At 39.0% G+C, this 20,659-nt stretch overlaps 1 protein-coding gene across 5 annotated transcripts in view; it reads left to right on the forward strand.

The window, feature by feature from the left end:
• The window catches only part of Herc2 (HECT and RLD domain containing E3 ubiquitin protein ligase 2), a 184,226-nt gene that overhangs the window by 156,255 nt on the left and 7,312 nt on the right, over positions 1-20,659 (forward strand). For all 5 annotated transcript variants that reach the window (XM_071608567.1, XM_071608568.1, XM_071608569.1 and 2 more), the window contains 8 exons: positions 1,492-1,706; positions 7,058-7,235; positions 8,751-8,912; positions 10,952-11,043; positions 11,253-11,392; positions 15,071-15,258; positions 15,665-15,862; positions 18,424-18,507. In XM_071608567.1, the coding sequence (XP_071464668.1) occupies positions 1,492-1,706; positions 7,058-7,235; positions 8,751-8,912; positions 10,952-11,043; positions 11,253-11,392; positions 15,071-15,258; positions 15,665-15,862; positions 18,424-18,507 (1,257 nt within the window). The remainder of the gene's footprint in view (positions 1-1,491; positions 1,707-7,057; positions 7,236-8,750; positions 8,913-10,951; positions 11,044-11,252; positions 11,393-15,070; positions 15,259-15,664; positions 15,863-18,423; positions 18,508-20,659) is intronic.

Here is a 20,659-nt window from a genome sequence, read left to right on the forward strand (position 1 = left end):
TTTAAATATAATATTAAACTATTGTTCTTCTGCTGGCTCTTAATTTTGGCATCTTCTTTCCTTTTTTATATGATGCAAAATTTTTAAAACTATGAGCTTATCGTTTTCCTTGGAAACTTTTGTATAGAAGTTTTTTGAGGTATAGTTTGTAATAATGCATCCAAAGAGAGTTTATAAACTTGGGACATTACCAACTTAACCTATTTTAAAATTAAATTTTTTTACTAGAGGATTTTAGTCCATAGGCATAAATTTAGAACGAAAAATCAACTTGAGGACTGGTTTTTGTGGGTATAAATTCTCAGGGCAGATGCTTCACCTTTCATTTAACGTTAAGAAAGGCAACTCTCTTTGTTGTTCTCTTCTTATTTCTCATTGATGGTCACACTGAGGGAGCAGCCCTGTGGAGTCTAAGGAATCTACAGTCTCCTTTGAGGTTGATGTGTAATTGATTTTACACATGGAGAATGTGCCTGTGCTCTTGCATGATTAGGATTAACAGGGAATCTCCCATACAATACCCCCACACATCCTGTGCACTCAGGATCTTCAAAACCTTCCCCGGAGAAGCTGGCAGCTGGCTTGAGGGTGCATTTATGTACCTGAGTTTACAGTTTCCTTACTGTTGTATCAGTGTAGCAACACATTTGAAAAATGACTAAAACAGAATGAAACACCATGTAAATGCCTACATGCATTTGGAAATGTCAATCTGATCTTTCTTTCCCTCTAATTAATGATAAAGATGTTTTGTGTCCCAAAACAATTATTATTTATGTAGAGTGAAAAATGGTGTTTTTTCTTGTGTGATTTATATGCTGCCTTGATGATATATTAAAATATATTTATAATTTTTCTGTGGGATGTTTCCATGGGTTTATTTTTCAGAGATTAGCATATAGTAGATAATTAAACCTTTTTTTGTTATACTAATGGTCTATATAAAAATGGAAAAGTTTCCATGGAGAAGCCCTTATTTTCAAAATATAGTTTTTGAGAATTTGTGATTTCTAATAGTCAAGTTTTCTTTCATTATTAGAATTTTGATAGAGAATGTAGAAAGTTCTTAGACATTCTGTGATTTTTTTTTTTTTGGTTTTAAATACCTTTATTTTATTTCTTTATTTTTATGTGGTACTGAGGATCGAACCCAGTGCCTCACACATGTGAGACAAGTGGTCTACCACTGAGCTGCAGCCCTAACCCTTGTGATTTTTTTTTTTTTTAATTTTAGTACTCTGGGAGCTGGGGTTGTGGCTTGGTGGTAGAGCGCTTGCTTATCATATGTGAGGCATTGGGTTCTATTCTCAGCACCACATAAAAATAAGTTAGTAAAATAAAGTTATTTTGTCAATCCACAACTAAAAAAAATTTTTTATATTTATTACTCTGTGGTAACAATGGTTAGAGCTCTGATTAGGTTTGTTAATTTTTAAATCTAGGGATATTTAGGTGAAAATCTAATGTTGCTATTACTTTTTGTTTCCTTAGCTGTATGCCACTGGCTATGGTGCTGGTGGCAGACTAGGAATTGGAGGGACAGAGTCAGTGTCTACCCCAACATTGCTGGAGTCCATTCAGCACGTGTTTATTAAGAAGGTGGCTGTGAACTCAGGAGGAAAACACTGCCTTGCCCTCTCTTCAGAAGGAGAAGTTTACTCTTGGGGTGAGGCCGAAGATGGGAAGTTGGGGCATGGCAACAGAAGGTATTATGTGAAAACATCATTTTCAATGATATGTTTTCCTTTGTTTCAATGCTGGCACAGTATATTAGCACTTTGTTTTTCAAAACAACATTTACAACAGTCTGTTCAAATTAAATAGTGACTCATTTGGCAGAAATAGGTAGGTTCACGTGCCAACCTGTGGGCTTACCTATAACACTACTTTATTGGGAGAAAAACAAATCAGTTCTGAATTTTTGATTTATAATTACAAAGCCTCTTTTTGTCTTTCTTCTCCAAATCATTCACTGAATCACATTTGGCATTTTATGTGTTACACGATACTAAAACTGCAAACACAGAGGAAATGGCAGGAATTTGAGGGGGAAGGACATGCAACTTACAGTGGTTTTTAAACAGAAGAACCAAGCTCATTCATTTTTACAAATTAATGGCGCCTGCTAGCCAAATTGGAATAACATCAGTCTTCCTTATCCTAGAAATTACTAAAATGCTGTAAAAATGTACAAAACAATCACCCTAAAGGCATTGGAAATTGACAAAGCACAGTGTTTCCTGAAAATGGGAAACAAACAAGGCTACTTCTAAAAATTTCCTCAGTGAACTGTCTGTAAAAGGTTTGCAGGATGTGGCACAGGAAGGAGGACAAGTCCAGGCACTAGCTTGAAGACATCCTTAGTGTGGAGGAGGCAGAACTGAAGTCCAGGGAAGCTAAGACATGTGAGGATGCAGAGTACCAGGAAGGAGAGAACTCCAGGGACCCGCAGAGCTGAATACAGCAATCACATGTGTATGAGGCCAAGGAACAACCACCCAAAAAGGATTAGAAGAAAGAGTTCCCAGAGTTCTCCCATGAGGCAGAGGATAGAACTCCCAGAAACCTCATAATTCAAAGGGCATTGATGAAAATATTTAAAATGATGTTGTCAAATAAATAGTAGGGGGAAAATTAATCATGTACTACTTGTAGCTATTATCTCATCACCAAAACTTAAAAGTAAGACCTGAGATGATTAAACCATTTGTAAGCAATTTAACATATAATTTGTTTTTATAAGTTAAAAACAAATCCCTAAACATGGTAAACTTCATAATGTCCTGTATCTACTCAAAAACTACCAGGCATACAAAAGAGCAGGAATATAAATACAATTCATATGAGGAGAAAAACCATTCAGTTAAAATGGATCTAGACACGACATAGTGATAGAATTGCTCCATAAGAACTTTATTAAAGCAATTATTTTAACCAAATGCCATATCTTCAAGAAGGTAAAGAAACTTGAATGTGTTAGGTAGAGCCTGAAAGATATGTACATGCCCAAATCAAACTCCTAAGGATGAAAAATGTAATGTCAGAGATATAAAGTACATTGAATGGAATTAATGGCAGATTAGACATTGTAGAAGAAAAGGTCAGTAAACTCAGTAGAAACTGTCCAGGGTGAAACAGGGAAAAAAAAAAGAATATTCAGATGAACAGAACACTAGCAAACAATGGAACAACTTCAAATAGCCTAATACATTCACAATTGGTGGGTATTTGGAAGAAACAATGGAGTTTTGTGAAATCATAAAACATAATAAAAAAAAAAGGCAGAAAAAGAGGGAAAATTCAACAAAGAACAGATGGGAAAAATAGAAAACAAATAGCAAGATGTGGACCTAAACTCAAAAATATTGATAATCACTTCAAATGAAATTGTCTGAATACCTTAATTAGAAGTCAGAGATGATCAAAATGGAAAATACAAGCAAGATCAAACAAATGCTCCTTACAGTGATCCCACCTTAAATATAGATATATAAATAGACAAAAATTAAAAGGATGGGAAAATATATCTTGCTAAAACTAATGAAAAGAAACTGGAATGCCTGTATTTATATCATGCAAAGTAGATTTTACAGCAAATAATATTGGTAGGGATTAAAAGTAATTACTTAATGATGAAGTAGTTTATCAAGAGGACATAATCAAACAAATATTAATTCCATATACCTAATAATAGACATGTCAAATAAATAAAATTAAAAAAAATACTAGAACCCCAAGGAAATATAGACAAACCCACAATTGCAGTCAAAGATTTTTAATGCCCCCTTTTTATAATTGGTAAAATAAGCAAACAAAGAAATCAGTAAGGACAAACAAATCTTATGCATCCAAAGGATTCAAGATACACAAAGTATATTCTCTGTCCACAAGGAATTACATTAGAAATTATCAACAAACATGTCTCTAGAAAAATTTCCCCAATATTTAGAAAGTAAATAAAACATTTCTAAATAACTGATAGGTCAAAGAATGAATCAGAAAATAAATTAGAAGTGATTTTGAGCAGAGTAGAAGTTAAAACAGCATATCAAAATGTATGAGATCTAGAAAAAGCAGTACTTAAAAGGAAACTTTTAGCATGAAATACATATTCTAAAGTGAAAAGTGCTCTTAAAACAATGACTATAGCATCTACATGTAGATACTACAGTAAGAAGGACAGATACAGGCCAAAGTAAGCAGAAGAGCGGGAATAAGAAAATCAGAAACTCATGACACCCCCCGCCCACACACACAAACACACACAAAATGGGGAAAATCATGAGAAAGAAAAACTGGTTCTTTGAGGTAAATATAATCAATAAAACCTCTATTTTGACTCATAAAAAAGAAATTATCAATTATAGGAGCATTAAAGGTTTTTTTTTTTTTTTTGGTACCAGGGAAATGAATTCAGGGGCATTCAACCACCAAGTCACATCCTCAGCCCTATTTTGTATTTTATTCAGAGACAGGGTCTCACGGAGTTATTAGCACCTCACCCTTGCTGAGGCTGGCTTTGAACTCGTGATCCTCCTGCCTCGAGTTTCCAGAGCCACTGGGATTACAGGTGTATGCCACTACGCCCAGCAGGAATGAAGGAGTTTTGATCACCCTAAGTGTGCAGATGTTAAAAGATTTAAAAGATCACCAATGCAAGGAACAACTTTATTCCACAGTCTTGGCTTTTTTAGAAGAATTGAACAAATTCCTCAAAAGTCACATATTCCTCAGAAAATGAATTTGCTGTAGACAAATCTCCAGCACAAATCACTGGTGATTTTTAACCTCTAAGGTGGATAATTCCATTTCTTCTTAAACATTTTCAGAAAATTGAAAAGGAAGGAATTCTCTCCAGTAGCTTTTATCCAAAACAGATCCAGACATTATTAGGAAGATATAGACCAATATCCCTCATGAACGTAGATGTAGAAATTCATGTTTTAGGAAATCAAATTCAAAAAAATATACAAAAAAGATAACACAATGTGACCATGTTGAATTTATGCCAGAAATTGTAAGTTGGTTTAACTTTGGAACAGTCTATATAATAAAGAAGAAAACCACGTGATAATCTCAGTAGATGAAGGAGGGAAGAGCATTTGGCAAATTTTAACATCCATTTCTTGTAAAAACTTCCAGCAATCTAGGAGTAAAAGGTCCTTTTCCTTAACCTGATGAAGGGCATCTGTGTTAAACCTGCATGGTACTTAGTGATGATAGACTGTAACGCTGCCCCCTCAGGATCGGACAAGGATGTCTGCTGTCACCACTTCTTTTCAGCATTTGCTGCAGATTTAGCAAAGGCAGTTCAGCAATGTGAAGAAACAAAAGGCATTCGGGTTGGAAAGAGAATTAAAGCTGTATTTGTTTGCAGATAGCATTATTTATGCAGAGAATCTGATGTGTCTAGGAAAAAGCTAGCAGAAGTAATAAGTGATGTTAACAGTGTTACAAGATAGAATATGCATAAATAAGCCATCATCTATACACATATTAGTGTAATCAGAAAATGAAATTAATAAAAAAAAAAAAAAACACCATCTATATAATACTATTCTCTCAAAATCAAAATATTCAGGGATAAATCTGACCAAAAAAATGTGGATTACCTACAGACAGAAAACTATAAAATACTGGTAAAGATTTTTTTTTTTTTAAGGTTTAGATATTTTTATTAACATTTAAAAAGTTTTTTAAAATGTTTTTTTTAAACTGGGAATTGTACCCAGGGGGTGCTGAGCCACATCATCCTGGCCCAATTTTTTATATCTTTTTATCTTGGGACAGGGTCTCACTAAGTTGGTTAGGGCTTTGCTAAATTGCTGAGGCTGGCCTTGAACTTGTGATCCTCCCACCTCAGCCTCCTGAGTCTCTGGGATTACAGATGTGAAGACCTAAAATCATGTGCAAATTAATATTCAGTACCTTCAAAATTTATATGAAAATAGGAAAGGACTAGAAGAGTCAAAACAACTTTGAAAATGAGGAATAAAGTTAGAAGACTTGTATTGTCTGATTTCAACCCTTGTTTTAAAGCTGAGATAACCAAGGCAATATAGTATTAGTATAAAGAAGAAAGAAATATAGTAGAGGAGAAGAATGGGGGCGAGGTGAGTATGAGAAAAAATGATAACTTCTCAGTTTCTGCTATACCACTTATAAAAGTGCAAAAGCAATTCACTGAAGAAAAATTGTTTTGAATAACTAGATTACCTTATAGTGAGAAATGAACTCAAATTTATACTGTACTATATCCAAACATTAATTCAGAGTGAATCATGAAAGGAAGCTTTTTGTGATCTTAGATCAAAGATTTTTTCAGATAGAACTCGAAGACATGATTTGTTGAAGAAAATGAATTAGTCATCAAGGTAAAATATAAATCTGAAAACATGATAAATTGAACTTTGTAAAAATTATGAACTGTTCTTTTAAAAACATTATGAAGAGACTAAAACGATCTGCCACATGCTGGGAAAAGGTATTTATAGTCATTTAATCTGACTGAGGTCTGATAGCCAAAATATATAAAGAGCTTTCAGAACTTAATAAGAAAACATGGTAGCCCTGCTTGTCACCTTACAGGCTGGTGATAGTCATACTTTAAAATTCCTTAAATGAATTGTTGATTTATAGCAGGGTGGGGAAACTATTTCAAGTAAAGGCCTGGGTAGTAAATATTTTAGGCTTTGCATATGATTGTTTTTTAAAGTGGCATTTTAAAAACATAAAACTTATTCTCAGCTTATATGCATTTTTAAAATAGGCCATGGAATAGACTTAGCCCAGTGTGGGCAGTAGCTTCCCAACCCCTGATTTAGAACTGTGAAAGTTATATTCTCTGGCATTCAGGTGTCCTAAGGGAGCTAGGTAGGACATTATGCAATTTTGAGTTCAGATCTGAATGATTCTTCTTGATTTAATAATAACTTTTTTTGAGAGTTGCACATTGACTAAATGAGCAGGAAACAAAAATAATTACATAGTATTTAATAAACTTCAAAATATTTAAGTGTAGAAGTTCATTTGTTATATTTGATGTCTTTTCTTGCAGTCCATGTGACCGCCCTCGTGTCATTGAGTCTTTGAGAGGAATTGAAGTGGTTGATGTCGCTGCTGGTGGAGCCCATAGTGCCTGTGTCACGGCAGCTGGAGACCTCTATACATGGGGCAAAGGCCGGTATGGCCGCCTGGGGCACAGCGACAGTGAGGATCAGTTAAAGCCAAAGCTGGTGAGAAGATGCCACCTTCAAAAGCCCAGACCTAAGCCCAGTGGCTGCTTGTGCTATAATGTTGAAGTGAGATGCGGCAGTTTGCCATCGGTGGATGGGGGTAGTTTGCCATTGTCATTGTAGTTTTAAAATGTCAGAAATATTTCCCATTCTATTTTCTTTTCATTTTAGTGTCGGCGATCATAGGCTCACTATTTATAACTAGGTTTTCTTTGTGATGGAAATAAAAAAATCTTGGTTTTGTATTCATATCATGGGCCATTTAAACAGAGTGGTATTTGAAATATTCTTATACAGTTATATAGTTGATTTTGAACAACAGTGGTTTGAACTGTCTGGGTCCATTTATATTCAGAATTATTTTTTGGAGTTTTTTGAGAATTTGAAAAAACTCAGACAAACTGGGTAGCTTAGAAATATATAAAAAAAGTTAAGGAATGAGTGTGTAATGAATGCACAAAGTATATGAAGATAACAGTCTATTTTATTATTTACTACCATAAAACATACACAAATCTATTATAAAAAGGTAAAATTTAGGGCTGGGAGTGTAGCTCAGTGATAGCAAAGCCCTTAAGTCCGTCCCCAGCACTGCAAAAAAAAAAAAAAAAAAGTTTAAATTTATCCTAACTTATGCATACAAATACTTATAGATAATACATGGCACCATTGGAGGTTGAAAGAAATATAAATGAACACAAGGTGCAATATTAAACAAAACTGTTTAAAATTAACTAAAATTAACATGACCACCTATTCTTGCTAATATCGTAAGCTCCAGTATTGTAGGTATATGTTTAAAACGCCACATGACACTGTTCATCTCCATGTGATCAGTTCATTTCTATTTTATTTGTTTTTTATTTGTAGTGCTGGGGACTGAACTCAGGCCCTCAATGCATGCTAGACACATGATCTACCATAGAACTACATTCCTAGTCCTGCTTATTTCTTCTTGTAATTCATATCATAGTAAAAAGTGATATCGTTTAGTTTTTGTGTATTTTCTGCCATTTATAATACATTAACATACAAAATATATATTAAATGACTGTGTTACAGTAAGACTTCCAGTCTGTAGCAGGGTGTTAGTAGTTAGACTTTGGGGGAGTAAAAAGTTACATGTGGATTTTTAACTGTTGGGGCATTGCACCTCTAAACCCCATGTTGTTTTAGAGTCAACTGTAAAGATAAATATTACTTGGCATCTAGCAAAATGCTTTGGCTTCTAGAAGGCCCACTGTCTTTGTAGTGATACAAAGGGATGAATGAATAGTTTTCATGGTGGAGCAGGATTGGCTCATCAGGACCCTGAGACCTGCTTCCTACAGTTTAGATTAGTATAGTTCACATAAAGGAAGGTGTTTTCTGTTTTATCTCATAGGATTATTAAAATTATAAAGGCTTAAAATAAGCATTCATGCAAAAAAGAATGGCAGCATTGTAAAGCTTTTCCTTTGATAAACCTTCATTGTGTATGGCCTGCTAACCGAAGGTTTTTCTTTTCCCCTGAAGGTGGAGGCACTGCAGGGCCACCGTGTGGTGGACATTGCCTGTGGCAGCGGTGATGCCCAGACCCTCTGCCTCACCGACGATGATACTGTCTGGTCCTGGGGGGATGGGGACTATGGCAAGCTTGGCAGAGGAGGCAGTGATGGCTGCAAAGTGCCCATGAAGGTATTTCCTGTTTGAATAGCCTCAGATTCACCATTGCTATCCTCCTCTGTGGGCTTCTCAGGGGCATTTTAACCTCAACTTTACCTTCTTTGCAAAAAATATTTGGTAATCAAGTAAAATGTGAGTGAAGGGCCCAAAGGCATATGGTATTTTAAGTGCTTTTTTTTGCCTTTTTGGGGAATGGATGTAATCCAGATTTTACAGAGCCTATGGTTTTATTTACTACATAGGCCTGATGGAGGAATAGAGTAACAGTAACATATTGTTCCCAATCACTTCAGTTTACAGTGGTAGGCAGATACCATGTCACACACTGTGGGATGCACTGGAACTTAAGGGCAGGTACTCTGAGAAAAGCCCCATGAGGAGGTTGTCTGGCGCCCGAGTCTATAGGCCTGGGCTTAGGTCCCTTGCATTGCTCCACATGAGCTGAGGCATTTTCTTTTCTTTTTTTTTATTAGTTGTTCAAAACATTACAAAGCTCTTGACATATCATATTTCATACATTTGATTCAAGCAGATTATGAACTCCCATTTTTACCCCATATACATATTGCAGATTCACATCGGTTACACATCCACTTTTTTACATACTGCCATACTAGTATCTGTTGTATTCTGCTGCCTTTCCTATCCTCTACAATCCCCCCTCCCCTCCCCTCCCCTCCCCTCTCCTCTCCTCCCATCTTCTCTCTCTATCCCATCTACTGAGGCATTTTCTTAACTTTGCCAGTCTGACTTGCCATTGTGAATGGGTGTTTGGTAGAGGTTAAATGAGTCGATGTGTGTAGATCGTGTACTTACCACTCTGCAGCCTACAGTGCCCGAGCACTGTGGTGTAGTAGAGCTGCTGTGCATGAGTGCTGTGAAAATAAACTGGAACCTCTCTGTGCCCAGTGTCCTCTCTTGCTGGGCTTGGAAAATGCAGGTGTGAAATAGAACCATATTATGTGCAGTTACCCGGGAGCTCTGACCAGGTGGCATGCACCAGGACCCCTGAGCTGTGTTGGTGGTGGGGGCAACCGTGTAACTTTTCTTTCCAGAGTTGTGCTGACCAATATAGTAGCTGTTGGTTACATTTGTTTATGTTTAAATTTAAATCAATTTAAATTAAATTAAAATTAAAATTCACTCCCTTAGTTACAATGATATGCTTAGTACCTACAAGTGGCTCAGGGTGGCCTCCCTTTCCATCATCACTAGCACTTTGTCCAGTATAGGTGTATGGATATTTTAGTCACATTATAGGTTACAAAGGTTTCCACAATGTGAAAAAAAGGTCTGTTGTGGACTTTCCTGATTAAAGAAGGTTTTATACACAGACTTTACACCATCAAGGATTAGAGGGGCTAGAGGAGGAGATCACTAATGCCAATGTGTCAGGGAGGGAGGCAGGGGAAGACTAGTTAAGATAATAAATTTTTAATTAATTTAAATTTAAAATTAAATATGGGAATGTAAGTATGAGAACACTCATAGAGGCAATAAGGAGCAGGGGTAAGGAGTTTGCTGGGTAAGGAAAAGTGATAACAGGTAAATGGGCTTCACTGAGACCCTTCCTTGTTGGATGTGGTGAATTGGGGCCCCATTCAGGCAGGACTGCATGACCAAGAGCATGTTAATAAATTGACCCAGACAGATGGGCAGGTCCCATTTGCTCTTGGTCATCTGTCTTGCTGACTGTTTCTTGCTCCCTGTGAACCTCAGGTTTTGAGAGAGTGTTGGAGGGAGGTAAGTAGATACACAGGGGTTGCTGAGGAGTGGTGCCTCCATGCCAATTGAAATATCTTCCTTTTTGGTGACATGCATTGGGTCCCATTTTGCTCTGTGTTGGCGTGTCTGTAGCCACTCAGATGCTTCTGCTCACTTCCCGGCGGTACTTTGAGTAAGTGGAGTATGATTTTAAGTTGTGTTAAATATTCTAAACAGGAGTGGATATTCAGAGTTCTTCTTAGACTTAGTTCAGTCTCAGTGTGGTTGCAACAACTGCTGTAGGGCCATTGATGGAAGGTGTCTAATTGGACCTTTTTCCTTTCTAGATTGATTCTCTTACTGGCCTTGGAGTGATTAAAGTAGAATGTGGATCCCAGTTTTCTGTCGCCCTTACCAAATCTGGAGCTGTTTATACTTGGTATGCAAGATTCTGTTGATTCTAATCAAAATCAGATCAGACTTTTAATTAAAGCTGTGTTATCTATCTCTTCATACAGTAGAATGTAACTTCTATGGCAGGCTTTTTTTTTTTTTTCAACTTGGAATACAGAGCTTGCACCAGAAGGATGGCAGGTGGTAAATGAGATAACTTTTTCCTAGTAAATTCTGTGCTTCTTTTGTGTGCAGGGGCAAAGGAGATTATCACAGGCTGGGCCATGGATCTGATGACCATGTTCGAAGACCTCGGCAGGTCCAAGGGCTGCAGGGGAAGAAAGTCATTGCCATTGCCACTGGCTCTCTGCACTGTGTGTGCTGCACAGAGGATGGTAGGTTTGAAGCCCAATGCTTCAGAACTGAGCCTATAAATCAGAGAGCAGCATAGGAACAACATGTGCTGGAAAAGGGAGGAGTGGCGCCAGGGAATTATGCTGTGTCCAGAGTGTCTATTAGCCCCTGGTGTTGCATCTATGAATATTTTATGTTATGAGGCTGAACAGGCAAGAGCTAACAAGCTGGCCTCAGTAGCCACCCTCAGACAGGCCTGGGATGGTTCCCTGCTAGGAACCTGGATCTCAGGAGAGCTCCCCATTCTCTAGATAGTGTGTATGGCTCACTGGGCCTGAATTGTTTGCATATAAGCAATGTGGTCTGTACTGAACCCTATTTTCTTCTGACATCTGGAGCTTGGTATTTGCCAGGCAGAAGGGTGGCTATGTGATCAGCCCCAGTGAAAACCCTCAGTGTTGAGTCTCTGATGAGCTTCCCTGGTAGATAGCATTTCACACTTGTCTTCACACCTTTTTACTGTGGGAATTAAACTTCTCTTGTGTGAGTTCACTGGGAGACAACTTTGGCAGCTTGTGCCAGATTTTCCCTGGCCTTTCCCCTAGGTATCTTTTTCTTTTGCCTAATTTTACTGTATCCTTTCACTGTAATAAGTGATAGCTGAGTGCAACTGCATGCTGAGTCTTGTGAGTCCTCCTAGTGAATCACAGAACATGGGGTGGTCTTGGGGATTCTGATGCAATGGCAAAAGGGACTTTCCAGATAGAATTAAGGTCACAAATCAGCCAACTTTGCAATATGGAAATTATTCTGAGTTCATGGGTGGGCCCAAAGTAAATACCTGGCACCTTCAAATCAGTAAAGGAGGCTGAAGAGTTGGTTGAGATGTGACTAGAGAGGTGCAGAAGTTTTCAGAGCATGTGATGCTCATGTCCTGCTGTTGTTGGCTATCAAGACAGAGGAAGGGGCCAGAAAATGGGGTGGCTTCTGGAGGCTGGGCCATCTTTCAGTGAAAACCAACAAAGAAGCTGGACCTCAGTCCTTTGAACTGAATTCTGCCAACAACCTGAGGAACAAAGGAACTCCCTGAGGGCCTCCAGACATGAGACCCATATCGGACCTCTGATCTGTAGGAGTAAAAGCTGTTAAGTATGTGTTGTTAAGTATGTGTTGTTTAAGCCAGAAAGGTATGTGATTTGCCATAGCAGCAATGGAAAACTTCAGCTTTCAAAAGACAGCCATTCTCCAAATTGTGCTCCATTTTAAAGCCTTTAGTGAATTACATAAACATGTACCAAGTAATCATTTCATTGGTGGAAGAGTTTTATATATGAATAAGCAAATTTTATGGTTTGTGGTAGAATGGCATCATAGTTCTTGATGAAGAACTAAAACACTATTGTTTGATTAATTTTAATTATTTTAAATTTTGAGACAAATTATAGAGAATAGTTAGAAGCACCTTACCAAGAACTTCTATATCCTGAATCATGTGAGTTAGTTGCTGTCCAGGTGCCTCCACCCTGAACATTGAGTATGTATTTCCAACAGTTAGGGACATCGTGTCACATGATCTCAACATGGCTGTCCAGCCAGAATATCCATCCATCCTTGTCCTTATTCCACCTGGTACTTATTCCTGTTCACGGTACATCATGTGTTATATATATCATCTGTCTTCTGTGACACTTCCTCAGTTGTCCCTGGCATCGTACTCTAATGCTTCCTCAGTCTTGCTGAGCCTTTTGAACCTTTACACTTTGGAAGGCTAATTTGTAGCTTGTTTTCAATTTGGGCTTATACGATTTTTCTTCAGTAGCTTCAAGTTGTGTGTTTTTCATCTTCTTAATTCATCCTTTCAGGTGACTTACAGTTTCTCTTTGTGCTGTCACCAGTGATACTAATCTCAACCAGTTGCTTAAGTTAATAGTGTCTGCCAGACTTTCCATCATGAACATCTTTTGTAGTTATTAGATATTTGGGCAGAGTATTCTGAATCTATTTATATATTCCTTTTTTCATCCAACTTTTAGTTTACTCATTTATTTATATCCCTGTAAGACTCAGTTTCCTGATTTATTCACTAGGATGTATATAACCTATTATAATTATATGGTGCTCAAATTGTGCCTTATTTGGCTGGCTTTATCTCTATCCAACTTCTCTCTATCTTTGAGTATACTCTTCCTCTGGCATAGCATGATAGTCTAGTCTCATCCTGTACGCTCTCTGTCCCACAGCTAGAGTTGGCCATTTCCCCCAAGGAGCCCTGGTGTCTTTAGAGGAGAAAGAAAGTATTGAGAAGATCCAGGTGATAAGTGTGCTTATTGTTATTAGGGTGTCATGGCATCCCAGACCTTGTTGATTAGAGCCTAGGAATGTGTGTGTAAATAATTTTGTGTTTATTTCTGTGTTTATACATGTATGTTGAAAACCATGAATTTACCCTAGTACCCTCAGATCTTTTTCAGGACCATCAGGTTTTTTCTAGTTTCTCTTTTCACATTTTTAATTTCTTCCTCTTTTGGTAATACATCTAGTTCCATTATCCCAAATATAATGGTTTGGTTACTCCTTTTTGTGTCCCTTCACCTCATTCTGGGCATCTCCACATGTAAATACATCAAGCTGACCTCCACCTGGCTACTCCCTTGTGTGGAAGCCTCCTCACCTTCAAACTCGATAACCCTTACACTTGTTCTTTGTGACTGTGAGGAACATTCTCCTCACCTTGTTGGGCTTGGACACCCACCAAGTGGCTTTAGACTGAACTATTGAGAATGGGAAGGGGCAGCACACAAGCACACTGCTGTCAACGGCATAGGCACCACTCCTTATAGAGTGCTGCCTTCAGCTGCATGACAACCGAGGAGGCTTTGTGGATTTGACAAGGCTCCTCAGAACATAAACCTCATTTCTGTCCAGGTCACCAGGGATCTTATCCTAAGAATATTTTTATGGTAGTGTTCATGATTGGGGTCCAACATGGTAAACTGAAAAGAATAATGATTCTCATGCATGATGATGACTCTTCTGTCCAGGATCTGAGTAACTATTGAAAGTTAACATATGGATTTTGTTCTCTTAAAAACTGACTTTCCCCTCTCTTATTTTTTTAAAAAAATGTTTTTTAGTTGTAGATGAACACATTACCTTTATTTTATTTATTTGTTTTTACTTTATTTGTTTTAATTTGAGGATCAAACCTAGTGCCTCACACATGCTGGGCAAGTGCTTCCCCACTGAGCCATAATCCCAGCCCCTCCCTATTCCATTTTACATGGAAGAGCACTTTGGGTTATTAGGGATATTAACATCTGTTTAATGTAATTTGTTCAGATTGAGAACTGCTACAGTTATTGTTCAGTACAGAGTTATCACCCATATATTAGATCATGCATGTGCAGCCACACATACTACTTTTGTGAACTAATGAACCCACGATATTGGATCTTTTAAGACCACAGTCTTGTATACCTCAGAAAACACATGTTAACATCAGAGACTATGGAGAGTCTCAGGAAGTATGCTTGCCTCTTGGGATGCATGACTAGAGTGTGTTCATATCTAGGTTACATGTGAAGTTGATATTCAGAGAGGTAACCATCAACAGTGAAATGAAGGGCACCGAAAGCTGACAATGTGATGAGAAGACATTGGCAGTTGTGCATTCACTGGTCATGGCATCCAACTTCTTACTGTAAATTCACTTCATTTAGGTGAAGTTTATACATGGGGTGACAATGATGAGGGACAACTAGGAGATGGAACAACAAATGCCATTCAGAGACCTCGGTTGGTAGCTGCCCTTCAGGGTAAGAAGGTCAACCGCGTGGCCTGCGGCTCAGCGCACACACTTGCCTGGTCGACCAGCAAGCCTGCCAGTGCTGGCAAGCTCCCTGCACAGGTCAGTGCTGCTTGGGTAGGTGGGTAAGGAGGTGATCATGTTGTGACAGTTACCACCCATATATTGGATCATACATATGCAGCCACACATGCTTCATACTTGCAGAACCACATATTTACAGAGATAATTCATAATGTTGCAAATTAGTGATTTTAAAACCCATCAACATGTTGCCTTCTTTATTTTATAAAGTACATGAAATGATTCTGATAGTACATGCCTCACATGTTTCTTAGTAAATATAGTATATTATTCTAGAAATAACACAGTGAGGTTTTGCAAACTAAACTCAAATCAGTGCTTCTTTTTTTTAGAAGGGGGTGAATTTTCAGAATTCTTTTATAAACTGTGGCTTTTCTGTGTCTTTGACATCTAAGTTGACTTAACACAGTCTCAATGTTTTTAGGTCCCCATGGAATACAATCATTTGCAGGAGATTCCCATAATTGCTCTGAGAAATCGACTGCTGCTGCTGCATCACATCTCAGAGCTCTTCTGCCCCTGCATCCCCATGTTTGACCTAGAGGGCTCACTTGACGAAACTGGACTTGGGCCTTCTGTTGGGTTTGACACACTACGAGGGATCCTAATATCCCAGGGAAAGGTACTTTTGTAGAAATCTGTGGCATAAGTGATACTGATATCTTCAATAAATTTAACTCAACAAAATTCCCTAAGCTGGGAATGTTGACTATAGAATTCAGCTCATTCAGCAAGTGTTCCCTAAGTGTCCACTATACGCCAACCTGTATTTTGGGTTACATTACATTAGAATGTATCAATGAGAAACCAGATTCATTTCATTTGAAGTGTGTACTCAAAATAGTATAGTTGTATTTTCCCCTTAGAATCTCTTCCTCCCCCTCACTCTCTGGATGGTAGTGTCGGGTTCATACAACTGATCCTTTGTTGGTGTGTTGATTCTCTGCCTGTTGGGCCTTGAGGCTTCCTATCCCCATTGACACAGGAAACAGAAATAATGAGGTAATCTCTTCTCTCAGGGACATCCAGCAGAGGGCGCATAGAAGATCAGATAGCTTAGATAGCCGCTTTGTGCTGGAATCTGTAAGGTAGAGATTCTTTGCTGAATAGTCATTGAATAGGAAAGAATAAAATCAGGAATGAGGGTATCTGAAAGTCTCTAGGCAGGTTTTGATCCCTTGACATTTTTAATGATTAGAGATTCCTAGAAATGGAATGCCCAAGCACACACTTTTAAACCAACTGAGGTAGGAGGATTGCAAGTTCAAAGCCAGTCTCAGCAACTTAGCGAGACCCTGTCTCAAAATTAAAAAAATAAAAAGGGATAGGGATGTGGCTCAGTGGTTAAGAGCCTCTGGGTTCAATCCCCAGTACCAAAAAAAAAAGAAGAAGAAGAAATGGAATGCCTGATTCAGAGGTTAAAGGGTCCCCATTCTGGAAGTTGTTAAGTTTCTGACAAGCAACTTGATGAGATATCTAGAAGGGGCTCTTTATTATATAGTTAGGGAATTGTTGTGTAAGCATAGGTGAGTTGAGCATCCTTCTAATCCTGAAGAGTCTATGATTCTTTGATTTTTATTTATTTATATATATATTTTTTATCAAAGGGCGTGATCTATTCTGAAGTATAATAAAATTCAGTTGTTTTGGAGTCTTCTCCAAACAGATTATTTGTTTAGGGTTGGCTTTGTTTCCACTTGGCCAGAACAATTTCTGCTGAAAAGATGGGTGCATGCACTGTACTTTCATGTGTACCTGAAGGTGCTGAGTGGTAAGGGTTGTGATGAAGGGTAAGATCTTCTGTCTGTTGATGGGAGCAGGAAGAAATTTGTGGCAGGTAAAATTGATATGAAACTTGAATTTCAACCACTTTTTAGCAATAAAAAGTAGCAAAGATGATTACTTTCCCCTTTACTTTGTTTTAACCCTCAAAGTTAATGGGAGAAAAGCCCTTTCTCATAGGAAGGGAAGAAAAGTGAGAGACAGGACATCCCACATGGGATAGTGAGTGTCCCCTAGAGTGAGTGTCCTGCAGCAGGTTCCCAGCTGAGGTCAGAGTAAGTGGGAGCAGCACAGGCAATGGCACCCAGGCTCCTATGCTGAGGCAGTAGCAGTGGGAGGGAACATGTGAGTGGCCTAACCTGGAAAGGTTTGAGGTGGTGTTGTCATAGACTGTGGAGAGGTAGGAGGTGTTACTTTCTCCCATTCAAGGCAGCAAAGATGGTGGTACAGAAGGAATGGGTGGCAGTGGGTGATTCAAAGCAGGGGAATACTCCCAGTAGGAGGAACTGCCCCGGGTGTGTTTGGGACACACAGGAGAGCAGGTGGAGGGGGATGCTTCCCCAACACCTCTTTGGATCTCTTCCTATGTCTGATTGCCTCCTGGGGCCACTTATGACCCCACCTTCTACCTTCAGGGATTGGAGTTCTCAGATTCAGGATCTGCTGGGGGCCCCCTGTGCTCTTACAGTGCCCCTCACTGTGTACGATGGCACTGTCTTCCACATGGCAAAGAGGGCCAGGACCCCCCCACCTGAATGATCTTGTCTGCTTGACTGTCCCTCAAGTCCCCTTCCTTCCTTCTTTTGGCATGACTGTGCTCTCTTCCTGCACCCTGACTATATGGACATGGCCAGCTTGCCTTCCTCCTTTGTGAGACTTAAGCCCACTGTGCTGCATGAGCTGTCCTGTCAGTGTTTGCCCCGGGCACTCGGGTTTCCTTCAGTGCATACTCACGGCATACTTTACTTCCTGTTCTGTCTCCTAATGCCCCACCCCAGGCCTGGCTAAATTCATGGGGTCCTTGACTCATCACTGCTTTGTGGCATAGTTAGTGGTTTAACACCAGGCTGCTGCTACTGGACTTGCTGTTTGGCAGGGAAGCTTTGGCCTTCTTACCTGAGTCAGGGCAGGAGCTTGCCAGGTTCCTGCCCTCTGCTCTGTGCCCAACTCTTCCTGAGGGCTCTTTCTGTTTGCCCAGCTGTTGGCCTTGCTTGCCTGCTGTGTAACCCTGTGTGCAGCAATGCCAAGCTGTTCCCTCACAATCCAAGAAAGAAGTTGGCAGTAAACTATTCTTAAGGAAGTCTAACTTGCTGGAACAGAAGATTTTAAGAGATATGATTTGCTTTCTCTCTGGGTGATGCTGTTTCCTATTCTAAATTCTGTCTGTTTGCCATGTGTTAGGAGGCTGCTTTCCGAAAGGTGGTGCAAGCAACTATGGTGCGAGATCGTCAACATGGTCCTGTTGTAGAGCTGAACCGAATCCAGGTAACATGGAGATTGTTAACTCAATCTGAAGGTGTTAGAAGTGATGCTTTCGTGGGTGCAAGGGGTGTCCCTTCAGCCTGAGTGAGGACAAGAGTGCTTGTAGCTTGACATCCTCGTGCCTGGGCTTGAACAGCAGGTGCCTCCTTCCTTCTTGGCACTTTCTATATATGATATTTTGATGCTGAGGCTACCAAATAGGAATATAAATGTTATCCTTTATAGCAAAAGTGAAATTATTTCAGATAACCCAAAAGCACAAAGAAGATGAAGTAAAAAAGAGGAAAGTAAAAATCAGCCACATTTCTACCACATGGTGATAACTACTAATATTCCTTTTGGGGTATGAGTGTGTGTGTATTACAAGCAAAACTGAATTACTTTCTTTTGTCACTTAATATTTTCCTACTTCGTATGTCATTTGCACCTCTCAGGCCATGGAGTAGGATTCTGCGGGACTGTCTGTTTTACAAGCTGCTTGCCAAGCTCTGGGAGATTTTCCCTGGTGGAGGCTGGAAGTCGTTGTCCATGTGTTTCTAATACAAACAGGGCTATCTAAACTGTGTCTCTAGTTACCATCACAAGTTAAGCTCAAAGAAGTAGAACAGGTCAAAGGCCCTTGATGCATATGTCCAGTTGTAAGTAGTAATAATTCTCATTTCTGTCAACCTCACCTGGCTCTGGGAGTTTTTTTAATGTGGTGTTGAGGATCGTACCCGTGCTTCACATGTGCCAGGCAAGTGCTCTACCACTGAGCCACAACCCCAGCCCATTAATACTTTTAAGAAGTAAAAGCAGTCCATTTTTTAATTTATGCTGCTGCTAAATGTGCATAAACTTACAGTTTAAAAAAAATTCAAAATAAAGAGAATCCTGGTCACTGATTATGATAGTGTGCAGCACTTGACATTTAATATGCAAATGAAATTGGCCTCATCTCTTGGATCTGAAACAGCCATGAAGAACAAAATCTTTGTTCCTGAACCTTTGTATTAACACATGATTTTTACCCTGATGTTGATTACATGACTAAAGATTTTTTCAGAGTTGTACTTGGGGGCATTTTGAATTAAGACATCAAACTTGTCCTTTGTTGGACAACACATGTGACCATATTTGTAGAACTGGTCTTTCCACTAACGTCAGAGTATCTAATGCTAAGCTGTAGGTCAGTCAGTCAATTCCACAAATAAATGGGTTGTTTAATTAAGTTCATAAAAAAGCTTTTATTTCCCCACCTTGGATGATCATTTTGGTTTGCTCTGCATCATTAGGACATGAATACTAAGTTCATAAGAAAATCTGGTGGCTGACACCATCCAGCGCATACTTGTCTTAGGACCACACACAGGCTCCTTGGGACTCTGAATGTAGGTGTTTAGAACCCAGGTTAGACACCCTGTTTCTGTCCTCTTAGATTTTTCAAGAATACCTCTTTGCTATGTGTCTTTATATATCTATGCTTCAGAAATGTATAATTCATGGGTAGATGGCAAACAAATTTATAGTAGGTATTTTTAAAAAGGCAGGTAACACCCTTCAGCTGTACTGTGCATAATATGGACTGATGCCTGGGGACTGCTCAGGTACAGCCATAGCCCCCAGCCACCAGACAGGTGCTTGCAGTTTGGGGCAAACTCCTTCCGAGGCTAGAAAGTTCTCCACAAATGTGAAAATAGAATTGTTTTTCAACCAAAATTAGAGCATGGGGAAAACATGCAGTGCATCTAAGGTGAACACAGGACACCAGCACAATGGCTGTGTGGTTCTTCTGCCCTAACTATCACAGCTGTTCGTGATGTTGTCCAGCACCAGCCTCCTGTGGGGACACTGGAGGAGGGAAGCTCACATTTATCTGTGGGAAGTATTCCAGAGATGCTGGCATGCAGTTTGTCATCCTAGAGAGTTTTTGTTTGTTATGAATATGATTTAGTTTTATAACAGGAAAATCTGAAAATCAGTGTCCATTAAAAATTTTAATTACTTTAAAATTTATTATAGAATTAATACATGCCGTTTCTGAACATTTAGAAAATTCAGATTAAAGATAGTTAAAATCATCTGACCAGAGAAAACACTGTGCATATGCAGTGTTGAAACTGTTCACATGGCCATTATTTCCTGAAGGATGGGTGGTCTCTGCTAGTTGGTACTG

Source organism: Marmota flaviventris, chromosome 2, assembly GCF_047511675.1.
Source record: "Marmota flaviventris isolate mMarFla1 chromosome 2, mMarFla1.hap1, whole genome shotgun sequence".
Lineage (NCBI taxonomy): Eukaryota > Metazoa > Chordata > Mammalia > Rodentia > Sciuridae > Marmota > Marmota flaviventris.